The 18,571-nt window shown below is 39.0% G+C and overlaps 1 protein-coding gene across 1 annotated transcript; it reads right to left on the bottom strand.

Annotated features, from left to right (window-relative positions):
• Window positions 1-322: 322 nt before the first annotated feature.
• Window positions 323-17,067, bottom strand: BTBD1 (BTB domain containing 1). The gene is made up of 8 exons (XM_026121269.2): window positions 16,539-17,067; window positions 9,825-9,981; window positions 9,122-9,227; window positions 7,778-7,975; window positions 7,314-7,506; window positions 6,658-6,745; window positions 2,231-2,377; window positions 323-1,278 (listed from the first exon to the last, which is right to left on the bottom strand). Exons 1-8 carry the CDS (start codon window positions 16,934-16,936, stop codon window positions 1,120-1,122), a joined length of 1,446 nt encoding a protein of 481 aa, XP_025977054.1. The 5' UTR covers window positions 16,937-17,067; the 3' UTR covers window positions 323-1,119.
• Between the last annotated feature and the right edge of the window lie 1,504 nt (window positions 17,068-18,571).

The following is an 18,571-nucleotide window of genomic DNA, read 5'->3' as shown; positions in this document are numbered from 1 at the left end:
GCAAGTTTTCACTTGTTTCCATATTTTAAAAAGTAAACTAGTTACTGAGACAGTAAAGGCCTTATAAAAGTGAATGTACACACTTTAGCAGCCCTGTAGTAGATAAGGTGTTTTTCCTGTGTTCCCAAACCCGCATTGTTCTCAAAGTGTCACTTTAGTTTGTGGGAGTTTGTGAGAGGGCACAGGATTCTGTACAGGAAGGAGTTCTACCATTTATCTGTGAAACTACAGCAAATATTGCAAGACACTGAATACTATATATGTACCTTAACTACATCAAATTATTGTACAGTCTGTAAAACTAGTTGTACACAAATAAACCTTATTTCATACTAGCTTTTTAGTATTTAGTATCAGAGCATCCAGTCATAAAATAACATCATTACAAGTCTTGTATTCTCATTTTCACATTATACATTTTCTTACAGGCACATATGTATGTATATACAGTGGCTATCTCCATAACCAGCTCTATGTTCCAAAACAGCCCTTCTGAATTAAGAGATTCTGGATACATCCATATTGCAGATTTTGACTTAGTATTTCTTCACCACAGTTGCTGATGCTGTCTGAAGTGCTAAGTCCATTAATTCTCCATGGCTCATCCAAAGAGTCAAAGTGATAGTAGCATGAATCCAGCTTTGCTGATGAACTTTACAAAAAAATAGTAATGCAGGTTCATAGGGTCATTCCAAGGTGATTTTGGAGAGAAATGTAAGCTGGGAATACAGCAGCAGATTTACTGTCTTTTTAGGACAGGCTGGGGAAAATGTACACTAGAAGTTCATAACAAATAACGTTTTCCAGTTTAAAAGGTGAATTCCACTATGTCAGAAATGAAGGGGGTCAAAATACAAAGCCATCAATCACAAGATACTATTTAAAACAATCTTTTCAATATACAGCATACTTACTCCACTTGAGGCTTTGTTAAGAGGAAAAACTAAGTTAATCCCATTCTGCTAGTAATCATGCAGAGAAAATAGCTTTTCTGGTACCCCTCAAACAAGTTAGTTTTGTTTTTACATATTCATGTAATTTCACAGAGTTTTGTGACAGCCACCAATAGTGAGCTAAAGTCCACTGATACACAGACACATCCAAGGTGATCACGTGAAATTATGTATAAAATATTATTTCTGGTATCTGTCCATCTTCTATTGATGTACCATTATTGTTACCTGGTGAACTGTAAAAGACAAAGCATGTTTTGCTAGCAGTAGGAGATTCATGAATCACTTTCTTCAATCCTTTTGTTCCATAGTGAGAATCAGGACCCTAGAAACATCAAAAGAGATTAGCAACTGAATGGAAATGTGCTGCAAAACCCATAAAGTGTTGAAGTTCTATTGACTTAGATTGTCATAGTAGTATAAAATCACTGTATCCACAGCAACTTAAGTTACATGCAAAACCACAGACAAAAGAAGCAAAAGCCCAGAAGTCTACATTAAAAAAATGTCTACTTTCTCTGAAAATAGACTTAAATCACTTGGGTTTACCTTACTAATAATGAGTAAATATTTTAAAGTGTTTCTCCTTGTCATACAGATTGTCCATACCCTCAATTAGTTCTCTGCCTCAGCTTCTTTTAAATGTGCATTATTTTTTCCAACCTACTCAACTTTGATTTCTGTATAAGGAATCAGATTTAAAAGAACACTAATTTTTAATGATTTTGGATAAAACATTGAATGAATAAATTTGTCTTTAACATCAGGAGGAGCCATTCCTAAAACAAATCACTCCTTCCTGTATTTCAAGCACTAGTATGTAAAAATGATAAAGCTTTCGATTTTCTTGGATATAGCTATTGGCAGGAATATCCTTGATAAAAAGAAATCTTAAACCCCCCAAACAAAACAAAAAAAAACCCTTAAACTTTGATACAGATAGCTGCCAGATCAAATACGGCAGGTAGTGCCTTTGCGCAAACAGGACCAGTGACTTTCATTGGGACCCATTCCAACTCCCACACTGCACCAGAAAGTGGGAAAACAAAGGAGAAAAACTGGAGATAAATCAGCATCCCCACCTCTCTTTCACTCCGGTTATGAATTCTGTGCTGCTGCACAGAACAGAGGTAGCACAGTTTTACAAGTTACCACAGAATTTAACTGCAGCATTGAACTTAAATTAAAGACCTAAAAGGCACTCCTCCATCAGAAAACAAATACAAGTTAGACAAAATCTTGGGTCAAAACAACAATTTCTTCTATACTGTTCTTACTTTCAGTGTAGCACAAGCTGTGTAGCAAACTGTTGGTAAAATCTCTATAGGTTCTTTGAACATAACTCTGAACGTATTGGCAGTTCCATCACAGCTAAATCCAGTATCATTTTGTCCTAGTGTCTGATTCTTCTCATAATCAATTATCTGCATAAAAACATGAAAATAATACTTTTAGGTTTACAAGCTTGAGAAAGATTCCTGTTACATGCATATTAGAATATTACAAGTGAACACTTGCCTACTCCACCCAGTTTTACTGGAAGGATAGCGCAACCTCAGATCTGGAAGGCAGGTATAATTTCCCGATAATACCATTACGATTCACCCAGCAGTGTGCTGAAGCACAACTTGTAAGTTTTTACATGGGCTGTCCATCTGCAGGCTGAATTCAGCCCACAAACACTGCACTCCAATCAGGTTATAGTCTTTGCTTGGGAGGAGATGGAAAACAGTTGTTAGACTTTCAGCTTTTGACCTTCATAGACCACATACAATCCTGTACTTTGATTTGCTAACCTCTGTTGTACATCTACACAGCCCACATAAGAAGTGCAAAACTAGTATGTAGGCCCTGCCTCTTCACTGGCTTTGGCAAATTTAGGAAAACAAGTTTTCACAAATAATGTAAGCAGACCATGATATACTCTGAGAAATAAAAAGAAATTTGTACTTCAGTGTTTCAGTGATCAACAACCCCACTACCACACAATTATACAATTTTTCTATTTTACATTCAGTCTAAAAATTACACTCAGACTGCATATTCTATTTCTTTTCCCTTCAGTTTTAGTGAAGAACAGAAATCACTAGCTAAGTTGTGCACATGTCATTTTGGATAGCAATTCCTGCTGCTGAATGTCTCTTGCAGAAGCTGGATAGCAGAGTATTACAGTAACATGAATTAATGCATCTTGTGATTACTGCACTAACAAGAATCCAATCAGCTTTAATATTTTATTAAATTATTATATAATTTTAATAATGCACAAATAAGACAGAGTACATCTTGCCTAAAATAGGGCTTCAAACTGTGGGGGTTTTTTTTAGCCACAATCAATAGAAATACTAGAACTTATAATGCTGAAGTCATACACCACTTCAAACGAAAGACGTATTTGTAATATAAATTATCACTATTTTAAGACAAGAATAAAATGTTTAACTTTCTCTGTAGCTCTCCCAGTGCTTCATGCAGGTCCAGGAAGAAAGGTAGAGAGGCAGAATTTAAATACCTGGCTGAAAAGATTGCATGACAAGGTTTCAGATTCATCAGGAACTGGGAATACTGCCAGAAAAAAGGGAATCTGTATAGGATGCATGGCCTTCACCTGAACCATAGGGGTATACTAGCCTTTCAGGTTGGATCAGGAGTGTGTTTTTCAAGTGAATCTCTTTTATCATTCCTACTTAACATGCTTTGGTTTGCCTTGAAAGAACTAAATTCTTTTCAAAGGAAATAGATCCTGAAAACAAACTGAGGGAGCACACCAAATGCTTTTCATCTGCTAACAGGAATTTAGGTCAGAGGATCAAACAAGAGTTAGTACAAAGTAAAAATCCCCAAATATGTATAGTGTAGCTGCTGGGTCTTCAGTACCAACTGTTTTGTTCTAAAGATCTATTCCTAGTGCGCTGTGCTACTTACTTACACAAATGTAGTCTGAGAAAACCAAGCTAATGGCATTTCAAATCAAGGAATTTGCAAGTGAGCTTTCAAACTAAGGAATGTGGAAAAAGCAACAAATTCCTTTGAAACCTCATCCCAGATACATTCTCTTTGGAGAATCATAAGAGAGAAGACATAACATTCTTTCATGAAAGACAGACACAAAAATTCTTATCCTTAAGTACAGGATGGTCAGAAAATGGAAATAATAGGAAACAGAAGAAAAATAAACTGACATTTTAAAAAAAAAGATGCCTAGAGATGAACCAAAGGAACAGTTTCAACAAATGCTAGAAATCTATGGAATAAGATGGGCTAAGTGAAGTCGCTGATTTTCTTTTTCCACAAAATTTCCCATACACCTAACATATCACATCAATAGGATGCTGTAGTACCAGGTTACAAAATACACATGACAGTAGAACTGCGCTGGTCACAGAGTGTTAGTACCTGTTAGAAAGCTTAGAATCAAATCAAAACTAATTGCAGTAACTAACACAATTCACACAGACTGAAAGTCCCTACTTAAAGATATAGCGCTGGATCAGTATTACTGCCCACTTAACTAGAAGATAATCCTGACAGGAAATAGAATTTTAGTGATGACTTAAATTACCCTCTCAGACTGGCCAAGTGTCATACCAGGACATGAAGCAGGGAGGACATTTTTAGATGCTACCACTGACCATTTCAGGAGCTTGCTTACCAATTGCTCAGAAGGAGGAAATGCAACCCTTGATTTGGTACCAAGTGATGATCAGGATCAGATTCAAAATTTCATAATGGAAACACTATGTAACAGCGACCATAATATACCTAAGAGTCAACATTCCTACATGAGCAACGGAAACAAATCCACCACAGTTATGCTAAACTTCAAAAAGAGAAGAAATACAGAAGCGTGTTGAAAAGAAGCTAAAAGGAACAATTAAGAGAATCAAATCCTTACAGATGGCATGCAGACTACTTACTGAAGGACACCACACTCCAAGTACAACATCAGTACATATTACCCATTAGGAAAGGCTTCAGAAAGGGGAAAGAGGCTGGCATGACTAGACAGCAAAGGGCTGTTACTGGAAGCAAAAAGGGGTGTCCTATAGAAAGATGAAGTTTTATCTAGATTAAAACAGAAATGTTCAAACTGACAGATTAAAATGTAAAAAATATAATTAAGCAGGCCAAGAGAAGGCTTGAGAAATAGCCAGCTGAAAGCTTCAAAACCAGTGTAAAACACCTCCTTCAACACAGTAGTGGCAGAAAGCCCTATAGACTCTCTGGTGGGATAGACACCATCAGGATATAAAATGAGCATCAGCGGGTTAAGGTCTTCACACGGAAGTCAGAAGAACACCACCATAAATGAATCATTTATCAGCAGAAGAACCTGAGGAGATTCCCATGCTGAAACTATGTTTTCAGTAAGCCTAAAACTTAAGTAACTACAAAAGCAGTTATGGTAACAGTAATGTGCAACCTCCCATCTAAGATTGAAGGATTAGCAAACAAGATGTCAGTCTTTCCAAACAATTGTAGGTCTGGGCAATGATGAGCCTTTAAGGCCAGTATGCGTACTAGGAACATAATACACACCCCACTGGGTCAGACAACTGGTCTGTTACGTTCAATACGCTCTGACAGCGGCAACAGAAGATGCTTCTGATGGACAGGATCTGAGTCCGGACTCTACCATTCCCCCAGCATGCACAACTGTTCTTCTAGGGATGCTACAGTGTACATCCTCCTTCTATTCCTGTTGGAATCTGTTAAAGGATCCGGGTTTTTTTGAATGAACTTGTCCAAATACCACCTGATTAAAGGGATATATGTCTCCTGTGGCAACATGTTTAGTATTCTCTGTATAAAAAAAAAAAAAAATACTAGTATTTGTTTTGTTCTCCTGCTAATCTCAGTAAGAGTCTCCTAGTTCTAATATTGTGGGATTTGGTGAATAACAAACAGTTCTGCATTTACCTTATCCATTGCCTCCGTGATTATGGAAGTACTGATCAAACCTCCCCTTAGCCTCCTCCTCTGCAAATTGAAGAGTCCTAGCATATTTGGTCTCTTCTCATAAAGGAACAGTTCCATCCCTGTAATCATTTTAATTACTTCTTTCTCTACCTTCTAGCACTACTACATGAGACCCGGCCTGAACACAACACTCAACATGTGGGCACACCTGGCTTTCCTATAGCAACATAGTGTTACCTTCTATCTTGTTTTCAGTATCTCCCTGATGACACAGAACCTTTAATGGGTTTTTCTGGCAGTCACTACATGTGGTGTCATTGATTTCAGAGAACTGTTGATGACAAACCCAAGATCTCTTTCCTGAATTGTAACTGCCTGAATTACTAGAAATTTCAAAAAAGGACAGACTCAGTGCCCAATGAACAGATCAGAAACTTGTAAGATTCCTTTACTGTAAGTTTACAGGAGTTCAAGGTTAGGCAGGACAAGCACTCTGAAGACAGATTCACTGGGAGCTACTAAACAGAGAAATCAAACCATTCTCAGGAAATTTTCTATATTGAAAATAGCTGGAGGCCAGAAGGGGAAAAGGAGAAAAAATTCATATTGTTCTTACTTTTCCCTAGGCACCTGCTTACGACCACTGCTGGGATCAAAACACAGATTAGATTCTTTGCCTAACATACTGCTCCTACCCAATTCCAATATACAACAGATGTTTTGCAAGACTTGTCTGTAACTAGTGTAGTTTCTACATATGCTATTTCAACAGAATATACTGTACCTGTATATTAACTTGATAATCTGTGGGTCCGTGAATAGATCCATATAACCCAAATCCCACTATGGAAATTCTTCTATTAACTGTGAACCTAACAAGACACAAGCCAAGGAAGAAATTTAAACAACTGTCATGTTATCTTATTCCAAATCAAGTAAAAAGGATTCCTTTTGAAGAATAGGGAAGTAAACTTAAAATGACATTACATTAATATTTTTTCAGAAATATTTTCTACCAGATTTTGATGGCAATATGCTTAAGGTATCAGTTTTGCAGGCTAAAGCTTTGCTAATACACAACGATATTCTTGAATATTCAGGATCACTAAACAAAAGATAATCATATTCTTTTGAATCTCTCCGAAATAAAAAACAGATCAAGACTTGGTATTTTAAAATGGATATGCACCAAGTATCCAGTCACCAGAATCCTGTGCTCTAGAATGCATTCAGCCTTCCAAAAGTTTGTTCTTTGCTACTTAGCTGTTCTGCACATAGCAAAATACAAAGTTTCCTAAAAAAGGAAAAGATCAAACCTGCCCAAACAGAACCCTCATGTTTGTTACTGCATCTTATGCCAACGAAGCAGCAGTTGAGTAATGTGTTCCCTTTCTTTCCACAGTTCTCTGCCTCTCCTCCAAGTAGTTTAAAAAGCCATACCTAATCCGATCACTTGTTCCACTGTAGCCCCAGCGACTCTCCACTTGCTGGAACCTGTTAATGCTGCATTCTTTTCCTCTAAGACAACATCTTGGTCGGTCAATATAATCTACTTTGGGTTTAGGATTGACAGTAAAATGAAGGAAGAGATTTACTACTTCCCGATCTGACAAGATTCCAGACTGAGCAGGACCTGTGAAAAGAGAAAACTTCTATGGTGATTCTAACAACTACTCCAACTGTTGTATTTAAACCACATATTTGCAAACTGAAAATGACAATAACATTTTCCAAAGGCCAGAACATCTTCTGCAGGATGATTTGCTTTGATTAAGAGTGCATCACATCTTTCATTAGTAGGATATTAATAACATAATAGAGTATTAAGCATCTAAACACTTGCAGATGGGTGGTGTAGTGCAGAGCCATGGTCTAACAGTAGGACAAAGAACCCAAACGCTCACCTGCTGCAAACTCTTCAATAGTCATTAGTGGAAAACGGATTAAGGAAAGAGCTCTTCCAAGCACTTTCTGTTTGTTTCCAAATGTCACAGGCAGTTGTTGTCTTTGACATTCTGCTTCTGCCCAACGAACAACAGCTCCAAAGAGTCTACTTTCTCGAATACTAAGGGTGTCTCTTTCCAGAACTGCACATAATGTGTCTAAACAAGAAGTTAACAGATTTGGATCAGTATTCATTCAGACTAATAACACTTCTATACATCTCAAGTAAGCTTAAAAGCGAAACAAATAAACATTAAGGACATTTATAACAAGACAAGGATAAGAATTTGTCTTATGTCTAAAATAAATCTACAAATGGTATCTATATTCCAAACCAAAAACCTCTACCCCTCCTCCTGCTATGAGGACAGAATATGAACAGTCTTCTTGATTCCTAAGATTATGACTACATATAATCTCTACAGTGACAACAAATACCCTAAAGAACTTCCATGGCTAGGGAAAGATCAAAAGGGAATTGCTGTAAGTACTACATGCACACTATGGAAGAAAAAAAGTTATTCATGACAACACTGTCTTATTCTCATCTGCATATCCACCTGCCAAACTGGATCAGCTGTAGACACTAGAAGCAGTGGTCACAAAAAAAAACATTTAAGGATACATGAAAGTGATACTAACTTAGAACTTGTTCTTCATTCTTTTATATAAATGAGAACATAGTCCATTTCCTATGAAAAACAGTTCCTATGGAGTTGCACAACTTTGATATTGGTGAAGTATAAGACACTACTCAGTGAACACCAATTCAAATGAATAATACTGTAAAGAACCTCAACACACAAGCCTGAAAAACAGTGTTTTCACATTCTCAATATTCTGTCTTCTTCAGGAGTTATTACATCCCCCAAATTAGAGCAAGGCACATCTGGCGTCATAGAAAATATCACATCTGAAAGTCCTAACAGATTGAGACTTACGAAGAGCAGTCACAGACAGTGCTGTAAGTGCACTGAACACAAGAGTTAACAATGACTTCACAGTTTCTTTAAGCAGCTAGAATACCCACCCTCAGTCTGAATTTTTGACACATCTTAACTGAACTGGAGTAAGATCTTAGACATACATAACAATGGAATTTGGAAAAATGGAAGTAACCAAATTTACAACTGCTGGCTTTTCCTAAAAGGTGAAAAAGAAATCAGCCGTTGGGTTTTTTTTTTAAATGGATTCCATAATTTGTACCTGATCTGTGCAACTCTGAATAGAGAACAATCATGCAGCAACAAAACAATACGGTTCCTTTCAGGATTGTAGTATTTAGGACACAGAAAGTAACTTACCAATATCAATATCAGTGAAGCCTTCTGCGCTTATTGCATCCATGGTACTTTTGTCTATCGTGTCAAGACAAAGACTAGCAAGCTGAGGTTCATCAAATAAACGAGCCTACAAAAACAAAGAAACACCACTTTGGTTACTCTGGTATTGCAAGCATCAAGTTGTCAAACCACTAATCCTAATGAGCAAATATTTTTACTCTAGAATAGATTTAATTTTAACAGGCTGATTTGTCTAAGTACACCTTGTGTTTATACCTTAAAGAGCACTTTAATTATGTACTGCTTTGAGGATTTAAGAGAATTCACTGCATGCAAGTTTTCTTTCCTGCATATGTTTTTAGTTTTGGCAATGTGATAAGTAAAATAAGTATAAATCAAATCTACTAGAGCAAACTGAAATACAGTATTAACAAAAAACATTACAATATTCATGTAAATATATTGGAGAGTAAACTGGCCCTGTTTGAAATGTCCCAGTACATTGCATATTAATTAAGAAGTCCAAGATCGTTTCCCTCCGTATTAACACTACCAGATAAGAAGCCAAGACAAGTCCATAAAAATGCTATCATAGAGCAATGACACATTTTTATACATAAACTAGACCTTGTCATGGCTAAACCCACTGTGAAATATTATTTAGTCCTTTCTCTCCAAATATTCATTTTCATAGTAAATCAAAGCTAAGCTTGAATGAACCTACCTGAGTAAGTAACATAAAAGCATTATCTGCTCTGAGGTGCTTAGTTAGAAAATCCACACAATGTGCTTCCAGGGCTGGAACTGCATACTTCTTAGCAGTGTAAAGAGTAGTCATAACAGTTTCTGGACCAATTTGAACTTCATCTGAGTAAAGAAACCTGGAAAACAATATACAAATATAGATGATGAAAATGTATCTGGATGTGCAGTTAAGCACAATGTAAGAGTCTCTTTGCATTTGGAAAACAGGTCAAAGATTTACATTATGAATATGCAACAGCTGACCACACGACATTTTTATAAATTAATAAACTAATAAAACAGTTGAAGAAAGAGTATTATGTTAACTTAATAGCATACATTTGTTTTAATATTTACTACTCCCTAAGACTGATATGGCTGTACTAGTTATACATAGCTACTAAACTGTAAACAACAGCTGAGCTGCAGCATTACTTAACATACTAATGCAATCTCTTTTGATGCACTGGGAAGAGCTGTATTTCTAAATATGTATATCTAACCCTCCATGGCTATATTACCGATTTTAATTTACTGAAAGTGCACACTAGCTTCCCAGTCATGAAAAGAACAGCTTCAAGGACTTCTACTGTGGTAATATGTTATGTCAAAGTCACCATTCCCTAGGGTACAGAACAGAGAAAAGCAAGTAATAGTCTAGCAGGTGACCTTGAGTCTCCTATTCCTGCTGCAGATTGCCATAGCAAAACTCTGGCTTGTCTCCACTGTTTGAGACTACATGACTGGTTGAGGTTTTAGCATTAGCAGTGAGCCAGGAGATAGAAATCTTCACCAAAACCAGGAAAAATCTTTCCTGAGCAGCTGTCACTTGAGACTAGACAAGACAACATTTATTTTGAAGTTCTGTATAGAAAGGAGGACTTTTAAAAAAATAACTGTTCTTACTGATGACATTGAAGATAACAATCTTATCAATATTTCATCAGCTTTCAACATAATAACCAAAAACATCAAGAAGGCAGAGATGGAAGACAGGTTTAGAAGTTTTAAAGTAACGATAAGCAGTTTACATTTAACAGAAGCCTGTGAAAGTAATGAGCTTGTCTGCAACAACGGGAGATCTAAGTAGTGGAAAACTGTAGTTAAAGTTTCAGTTAACATTCTTCATTATTAATAATTTTTTACTTTCCTAAAAAAGAACTAGTTCTCAGTCATTGCTAACCGCTCATTCATGCTAATCTACAACTAAATATAGCCTTCGATGTTAAACTTGGTGTCACTTACCAAGAGGTACACATTTACCGTTACAATACTCAAATTCATTCAAATTGCTTTCGTATCACTTGGAAAATGTGAGTGATGTTTTAGATTAACCCTTTAAACAGGATTTACATCAAACAGCTTTTAGAAAGAAGTTTAATTAAATGCTGAAATATTTAAAGTTTCATTTAGTTCGTTTCAAACTAAATTATGAAACCTATAAATTATTTGTTACTAATCAAAATAACGGGCTGACTTGCCAATCACAATCACTGACAAGTTTACTTTCACGAAACTAAAATCTAGCAGGTACAGTTTTCAACATGCACTTTTGAATATGGAGTTGACAAATTGTTTGTTTAAGCACTAAAATAACGCATTTAGATTTCAGTTTTAAAATTAAAAATGTTTCAAAGTGTCCTAACCTTGTAAGATTTTATATGAACTTGAAATCCCAATCACATAAGAATTAGACATTAAGAGGCTGAAAAAGAGCAGCACTACCAACCACACACTGTCAGTTTTATTTAATCCCCAAAAATACTTTCATCAAGCTGTTTTTAGGAACATGATTTTGATTTTATTCCTGAAGAGAATGCAATTTGAAGCCAATGAACTGACCCACTAGAGAGGCTTATCTGACTCGTGGTTCACTTTCTATACTTTCTTAACAGTCACAGTGCAGCTCCAAGCTATTAATTTTGGTAGCCTGTACTTTCCTGATCCTTCCTTTCCCAGGAATCTTGCAGGCTTTTTCCTCATATGGTCAGAAGCCAATTATATGACCAAAAGACAGGAATCCAAATGTGGCAACAGCAAATAGGCACACAAGATTTTCATTCATGAGAGATCTATGAGCTACAGGATGCTTTCTGATCCCACGGAGAACATACCTGAAGCTCTGTGCTCCAATCCCTCCCCTGCTGTGTGACTGGTTGTACCTTAAGGGACACTCCCCAAATGAAAGCATATGTGCCAGTGACAAAGTCACACAGCTTAAAGGGTTAAAGTTTTAAGCAGGAGCTGCACAGCATCTCAAGTCCAGCAGATTGATCTCATGGTCAGTTTCTAGGATTTGATCACCAGAGGCCATGACAACTCATACTAATAGAACATGTGACACAGTTACATGCTTTTAAAGTGAGAAAACTCATGATAGGACAAGAAGTGTACAGATACATTAGGAAAGTCACACAGTCATTTTGTTGTGTTTAATATTTCAAATTTTGCACAGAGCCAACACTCTTCTGGCACTTGCCAGAGCCAAAAAGCAGTCTTTTGCAAATGCTAAAAAGCATGAATTTGCAAAGTTAAGAGGTAGCTGAAAAAACAATTAATGATAGTAATAAAGTAATAAATTATTCTAAAGTTTCATATAATCCTACAGTATTTTCCTTAAGTGTATGGATTGATGATCATGATTCATTTCTCTATTCATCAAGAAAAACTCCAGGTGTGTCTTCTCTCTGAAGAATCCCTCTGCTCACATGCCAGCAGGTCTCTGGGCCATGTTGACTCTCCCATTCATGGCAAGTGTGAACTAGCATTCCTTTATGTTTATACCATTCTTCCTCCTCCATTCATGTGTACATTTAAAAACATATTTTCCCAATCCTTTTTCTCTCTACTTTTATCTAAATTTACATCCCATTTTTGCAGATCCCTCCATTCTCTCCTCTTTTGATTTTAGAGACCATTTTTCTTCTTTGCTAAGAAAGAAAAGAATAAATTAAAAGTCGTTCTCCTTGATTAGCAGACTGCTAAGACCAGTGGTGTTCAAGACCACCACTTCTCCTTCTCCATTACCTCCCTCCTTCCTTCTCTTCCAATTCACAAAAAGTAATCTACTCTTTGGACATTGATTAATTTTATTTTCACTGGGGGGAGGTGGTGGTGATATAGCAGAGGAACACTTCAAAAGGACAGAACAGTTTTCCAAGTGACCACTCAACTGTTGATTTTAAATAAGCATCTCAAATTTTATGCCACTTTTCTTTATTCTCAAGCTAGCACTTCTTTCTCCCATAGCACTAGCATCTTTCCAACAACTGAAATATTTTCACCAACATAAAACTCAAAGGTCTTTCCCAGTTAGCCGTGATTACCCCTCTATTTATTGTCTGTCAAAGTCCTCTGCTAAGACATTCAGAAGGTTAATTTCATCTCGTGTTGCCACTTCCCTTTATCCTATGATCAAAGTACAAGTTAAGTTACTCTAAATTGCACTTTAAAATGAGAATGAATGAAAATTTAAAAAGTCTTATTAAAAAACAAACCAAAACTCTAAAACACAGAAACACAGAATGCTAGTATGAAACTACTTTTATTTTCCAGACCTAAGCTGTTCAAGTTGTGCAGTTAGAAACATGCAAAAGAAGTTGATTAATTATGAATCAGAAAAAAGCAGACACAAACTTTGTGGCTTTGACTTAATTTTGAGTTCTTAAGGATTTATCTGCGAAACTACTGAAGCAGTCAGCTGCTTTAGAAAAACTCCTTTGGCTCATGTTTGAGAACTCTTCAGGCAAGAGAACACTGGATGGTAAGCCAAAACACACACCACAGTCATTTTTAGGCCTCTGAGCTCAGCCAATTATTTTCTAAGAATGCTTTCTCCCCCTCCCCAGTAAGTTCTAAAAGTTTCTTCCTCTTCCATTTTTACAGTTAAAATTTTAGCCAAAATGATAGATAAGGAGGTCTTACAACAGCTTTCTTTAGTGGAAAAAAGAACCCCCAAAACTTATTACTCAAATTACACCAATACTATCAATTAAAGCTTCTCTTCATTATTTTTAAATGCCTCAGCTCTAGAAATCTGGTATTTCAGAGGCTTCTCAGAAAAAGGTAGCAACTGTACCCATTTTTAAATTGTGGATGAGTATATCCACAGACAAATTGAAAAACAGATGTTACATGTCACATTAACTTGGTAAATATTAGCTGTTCAAATTGTGCAATTTCTAACTGCTTCCTTCCTCCCCATAAATGTAATTCTCGAACTATTATCGATTTGGCAACAAAAGACTAACACTGAGGAAAGTTTACATCATAAGACAAGGAAGTAACAGTCTCACTGGACAGATAAAGACAATAAGTTTAAGAAAAATCAGAAAATTTTTCATAAAAGCCTTTTTCTTTGGCATTAAACTACAAGTAGGATTATCCTTACCAGACATATCAACTACAGACAGGACCTAACAAAATGCATGAGCAAGTAAAACAGAAAGGATTTGCTGAACATTAAATAATTAATAAATTTCCTATAAAAATTTTTCTATCAGTTTAATTTTTCCTTTACCTTGATGCTTTTCTGCTATGTATAGGCAAAGATCCCAGTTGACCTAAGTCCTAGCCAACACAGCTCAAGTTGGTCTGTGCAGAGATTAACAAGAGGGTCCCATAAAAGGCTACCACCACTACCTGGCAAATTTACTCATGATAGATAAGAAGGGATAACAATGCAAGCTACGGTTCTTGTGCCTCTTCTGGTCACCTCCTGGAAAAATAGATGGTCTTATAGTCAGTATACTTTAAAAACAGGGTATACTGTTATGGAAAAAGTCCAGTCCTGGTCTGTATTAAAGAAGTTTTCCTCGGGTGTGTTTTTAACATTGTGTTGCAATTTATATTTATTCCAATATAAGCTCAAAATATATACATAATAGAGAGGTATGTCCTAAAAAGCTGCTGCGTATTTCAAACCAAAGAAGATTTCAAACCGAGAAGCTTTAACAATTCATCAGTCTGGTGATATTTAGACAAGATACAAGTATAATAAGTTTATTTACGTAAGTCCCCAGGCCATTATGTACTAGCAGCTCTACAAACACAAGATGGCTTTTGTTTGATTGTAACAACATCTCTTCATTCACTTTTACAGTTTTCAAGTGTCATCCTTCTTACTGCTACTTAGAACTCGACCACTTTTGTGTTTACATTTTTATCCGAGCTAACTTATCTAATTACATCTGCTTTTCACTGTACCACTTTTTCCATATGTATATATATACACGTATACACACACACATACATGCACACTTTCATTTACTTTTAATCTTGCAAAAATTTTTGCTTGAAAGGAATTTCCTACTATTTCCCACTCTGCTACGCAAACTCTTACGTTTGCTACGCAAACCTTACGTTTTTGCTACACCCTGTTTGCTGAGAAACCAGATAATAAATACAATTCATTGATAATGAGCAACAAAGATAGCAGAAATTGCTGCTGCTGTTCTATTTTTTTTAAAACTTTTAAACTAACCCACCCCCTCGCCTGACAAATCAGTTGCACCCATTTCGGTGATTACTAAAAGGAGTAGGTGAGACCTCACTGTTTGGTCTGTTTAGTCCCAAAACAAAAATAAAGGAAGTTGTTAAGACTCCGGAGGTTTTTTTTTTAAAAAAAAAAAAAACTTCTGCATCACACAAAGCTTTGAGACACTAAATTTCTTTCCAGATCATAGTATTATTCATCTCCTAAATCTCCATTACAGAAATGTTTTCTATATTTTACAAAGGAATTGCCTAGCAGAAAAGTTTCCTTCAGAAAAAAGCCTTAAAGGTTAAGCAGTTTAATCAGATTACCATACCTCAGCAATAAGGCTGGTGCATAAAAGCTATCAGTAACCATTCCTATGAATGCCATAGATTTTATTTATCACTACACTGAGTAAAGGTAAAAGATGGGTAAATTCATTAGTTGTGAGAGAATGAGAAGCAGCAGACCCTATTCTGCCCAAGTTGGAAATTAGTAACCCATTTTACATACTTTTCTTCACCATGGCATTGATGACCTCACCTGGGCGGTTTATCTGTAAAATTAGTTAACTGCCTTCTGCCACACACTCCCCCTCCACCCAGAAAATATCTCAAATAAGTGCAACTGCAATGGGTATTGCTTTGGTCAAGATATACAACAATTTACTGCCACCACTGAAAAATAAACAGCAAGGTTAGTAAAATTCCAAAGTAAATGTCAAATGAAATTAAAAGCACTGCACAACTGCCTCGGCTCTTTTCGGCCATTATTAGACGGTGCATAGCTGCAGCATGGGAGAGACAAGTGAGCCACTAATTCCCACCATTTCACTTTAAAAAGAAGAAGCAAAAAAAAAAAGAGAAGTCAAACCAGGCCCCCCGCAGTACCGCGGCCCTTCTCTGCACGGGCACCCGGCCGCGCTGACATGCGGGCGCTCCTGCCGGGCAGGGGCAGAGGGAAGGAGCAGGGGGGGCCGCGGGGGGCCGCCGGCGCCGCCTGACCTTGTCCGCGACCCAAGGTGGCGGCGCGCTTCCTGCGAGCCTCGCTGCCCGACGGCGAGCGGGACGCCGCGGAGGAAGCGCGGTGGGGAGACCCGGGCGCAGGGAAGAGGCACCAGCGGGGCCCCGGGGCCGCAGGTGAGGCCGGGGAACAGGAGCCGCCGGCGGGAGCAGCACCCCCCACACCCCCCCCGCGGTGCCGCCGGCGCGGCCTGACCTCAGCAGCGCCAGGAAGGCGGCGGGCTCCACGTCGGGCAGCTCGATCTCGGCCGAGGTGGTGGCCATGCCGCCGTTGAACATCGCGTCGAAGACGGCGCTGCCGGCCGCCAGCACGAAGCGGTGGGCGGGGATGCGCTGCTGGCCCGGCCCGGGAGGGCCCCCCCCTCCGCCGCCGCCGCCGCCGCCGCCGCGGGGGCTGCCCTTGCCCACCACGAAGTGCACGTCGCTGAGCAGCTCGTTGGAGAAGAGGAAGGCGAAGCGCTCCCGCAGCGAGCCCTTGGTGGCCTGCCAGTTGTACAGCGGCTCCCGCTGCAGCACGGCGCCCGCCTCGGCGGCAGCGGCGGCAGCAGCAGGCACCTCTGCAGGCGCCCCCGAGCCGGCGGCGGCGGCCGCCATCGCCGCCCGCGCGGGCCCCGCCGCTCCGGGGGCCGGCGGTACCCGCACCCCCTCCGCGCCGCCGGCCGCGCGCCCCGGCGTCAGCCGCTAACCGCCCCCGGCCGCGGCGGCACCGCGCATGCGCCCCCGCGCCGCGCAGGCTCGTGGAGGCCCCGCGAAGCCGCTGCCGCCGGCTGCCCTTCCCTCACGGCAGGCGGAGGGGGAGGGGCGGCGGCGGGGCGGCTGAGGCGCTGTGGTGGCGGTAACGGTCAGGCGTTGTCACCCGCCTGGCTCCGCTCTCGCAAACGCTGCAGCACAGTAACAGCCTCCCCGCGGCACAGGCGACCTCGCTGAAGGCGCGTTCCGGGCGGCCGGGTCCTGTCAGGGCTCCCGCGGCGGCGGCGGCCCGGGCCGGGCGGAGGCCGAAGGCGGCTGTGCGGGCACGGCGCTGCCGCAGCCGCACAAAGCGGCGCGGTGGTGCCGGTGACTGCACATCTTACCGCCGTCGTGTCAAAGCGCGTGGAATTCAAATTTATTTTTGTAATGACTATTATACCTGTTTCCTTGTGATAACTGAAACAAAACAGAGATCGATACCTACTTCAACTGTGTGCTTCTGAAACGATGTTAAAATACTAAAGACTGTTGGTACGAGGTATATTTACCAGCAGTCTTTGATATTTTATTACAATTTTTATATGAGAAATCCATTTACAATGCATCTCCATATTGCATATTTGAAACTTTTGAGGAGAAAACAAAACTAAACTAACAATAGTGAACGTAGTAGAGAACGTTTTTTGTGCCTGAAGCACTATCCATCAAGTGGAAAGTCTTTGGACCAGAGAATGTAAGATGGTGAATCAAGCTGGCAAATTCTAACAAACAACCTAGGATGTTTTTTTAAATTGCTACCTCTGTGGCTTTTGAAAAAAAAGTGTGTTTGTGTGACAAGGGAGAAATAAATTAAAGACCCCCCCTACCATCGATATTTGCTACCGGACAGGCTGCACTTCAGTTTCTTAGTGCAGTAGTTCTGTGTGAGCAGGAAAGGTGATGCTAAATCTGTGAAATTCATCATAACATTTCAATTTAATAAAGTATCTTTATAAAATCTTACACTGTTCTATATTATTGTGTTCAACTGAAAATACTTCTGAGTTGTCCCCAAAGTTTAGTGCTCACTGCAAAACAAAGAGATTGTATTTTAAAATATATGATACACAAAATAAAGTTGGTAAGATCTGAATTAAATTTCCTTTTCACAGTAACATCAACCAAGCCCTGCCAATTGAAAAATAAGGTGGATGCTTTTGCCATCTACTGGAGTTTTGCTGTAAATACAGCAGCAATTTAAATTATGGAGCTGAAAGCTATTTATCATAGCTCCTGACTTGTCAGCATTTATGGAAGCATGTGGCTAAAAGAGGAACAGAATAGTCACCACTCTGCATTTAGGTTTATAATTAGGACAAAACTGAGACCAGGCAAACGTGGTCTGCTTCGCAGAACAAATTTACAGAACCTTACAGAAGATGGAGGCAATTTTGTTGGGGGAACGGACACAAGAAGACAGAGTACACAAACCAGAAGACAGCGAGCAGAGGCTATATTTAAAAGTAAATTCAGTTAATGCTCAGTTAGAAGACGTAAGCT

This window comes from Dromaius novaehollandiae, chromosome 10 (genome assembly GCF_036370855.1).
Source record: "Dromaius novaehollandiae isolate bDroNov1 chromosome 10, bDroNov1.hap1, whole genome shotgun sequence".
NCBI lineage: Eukaryota > Metazoa > Chordata > Aves > Casuariiformes > Dromaiidae > Dromaius > Dromaius novaehollandiae.
The sequence above is the reverse complement of the archived record's forward strand: the minus strand, read 5'-3'. Positions and strand labels throughout refer to the sequence as shown.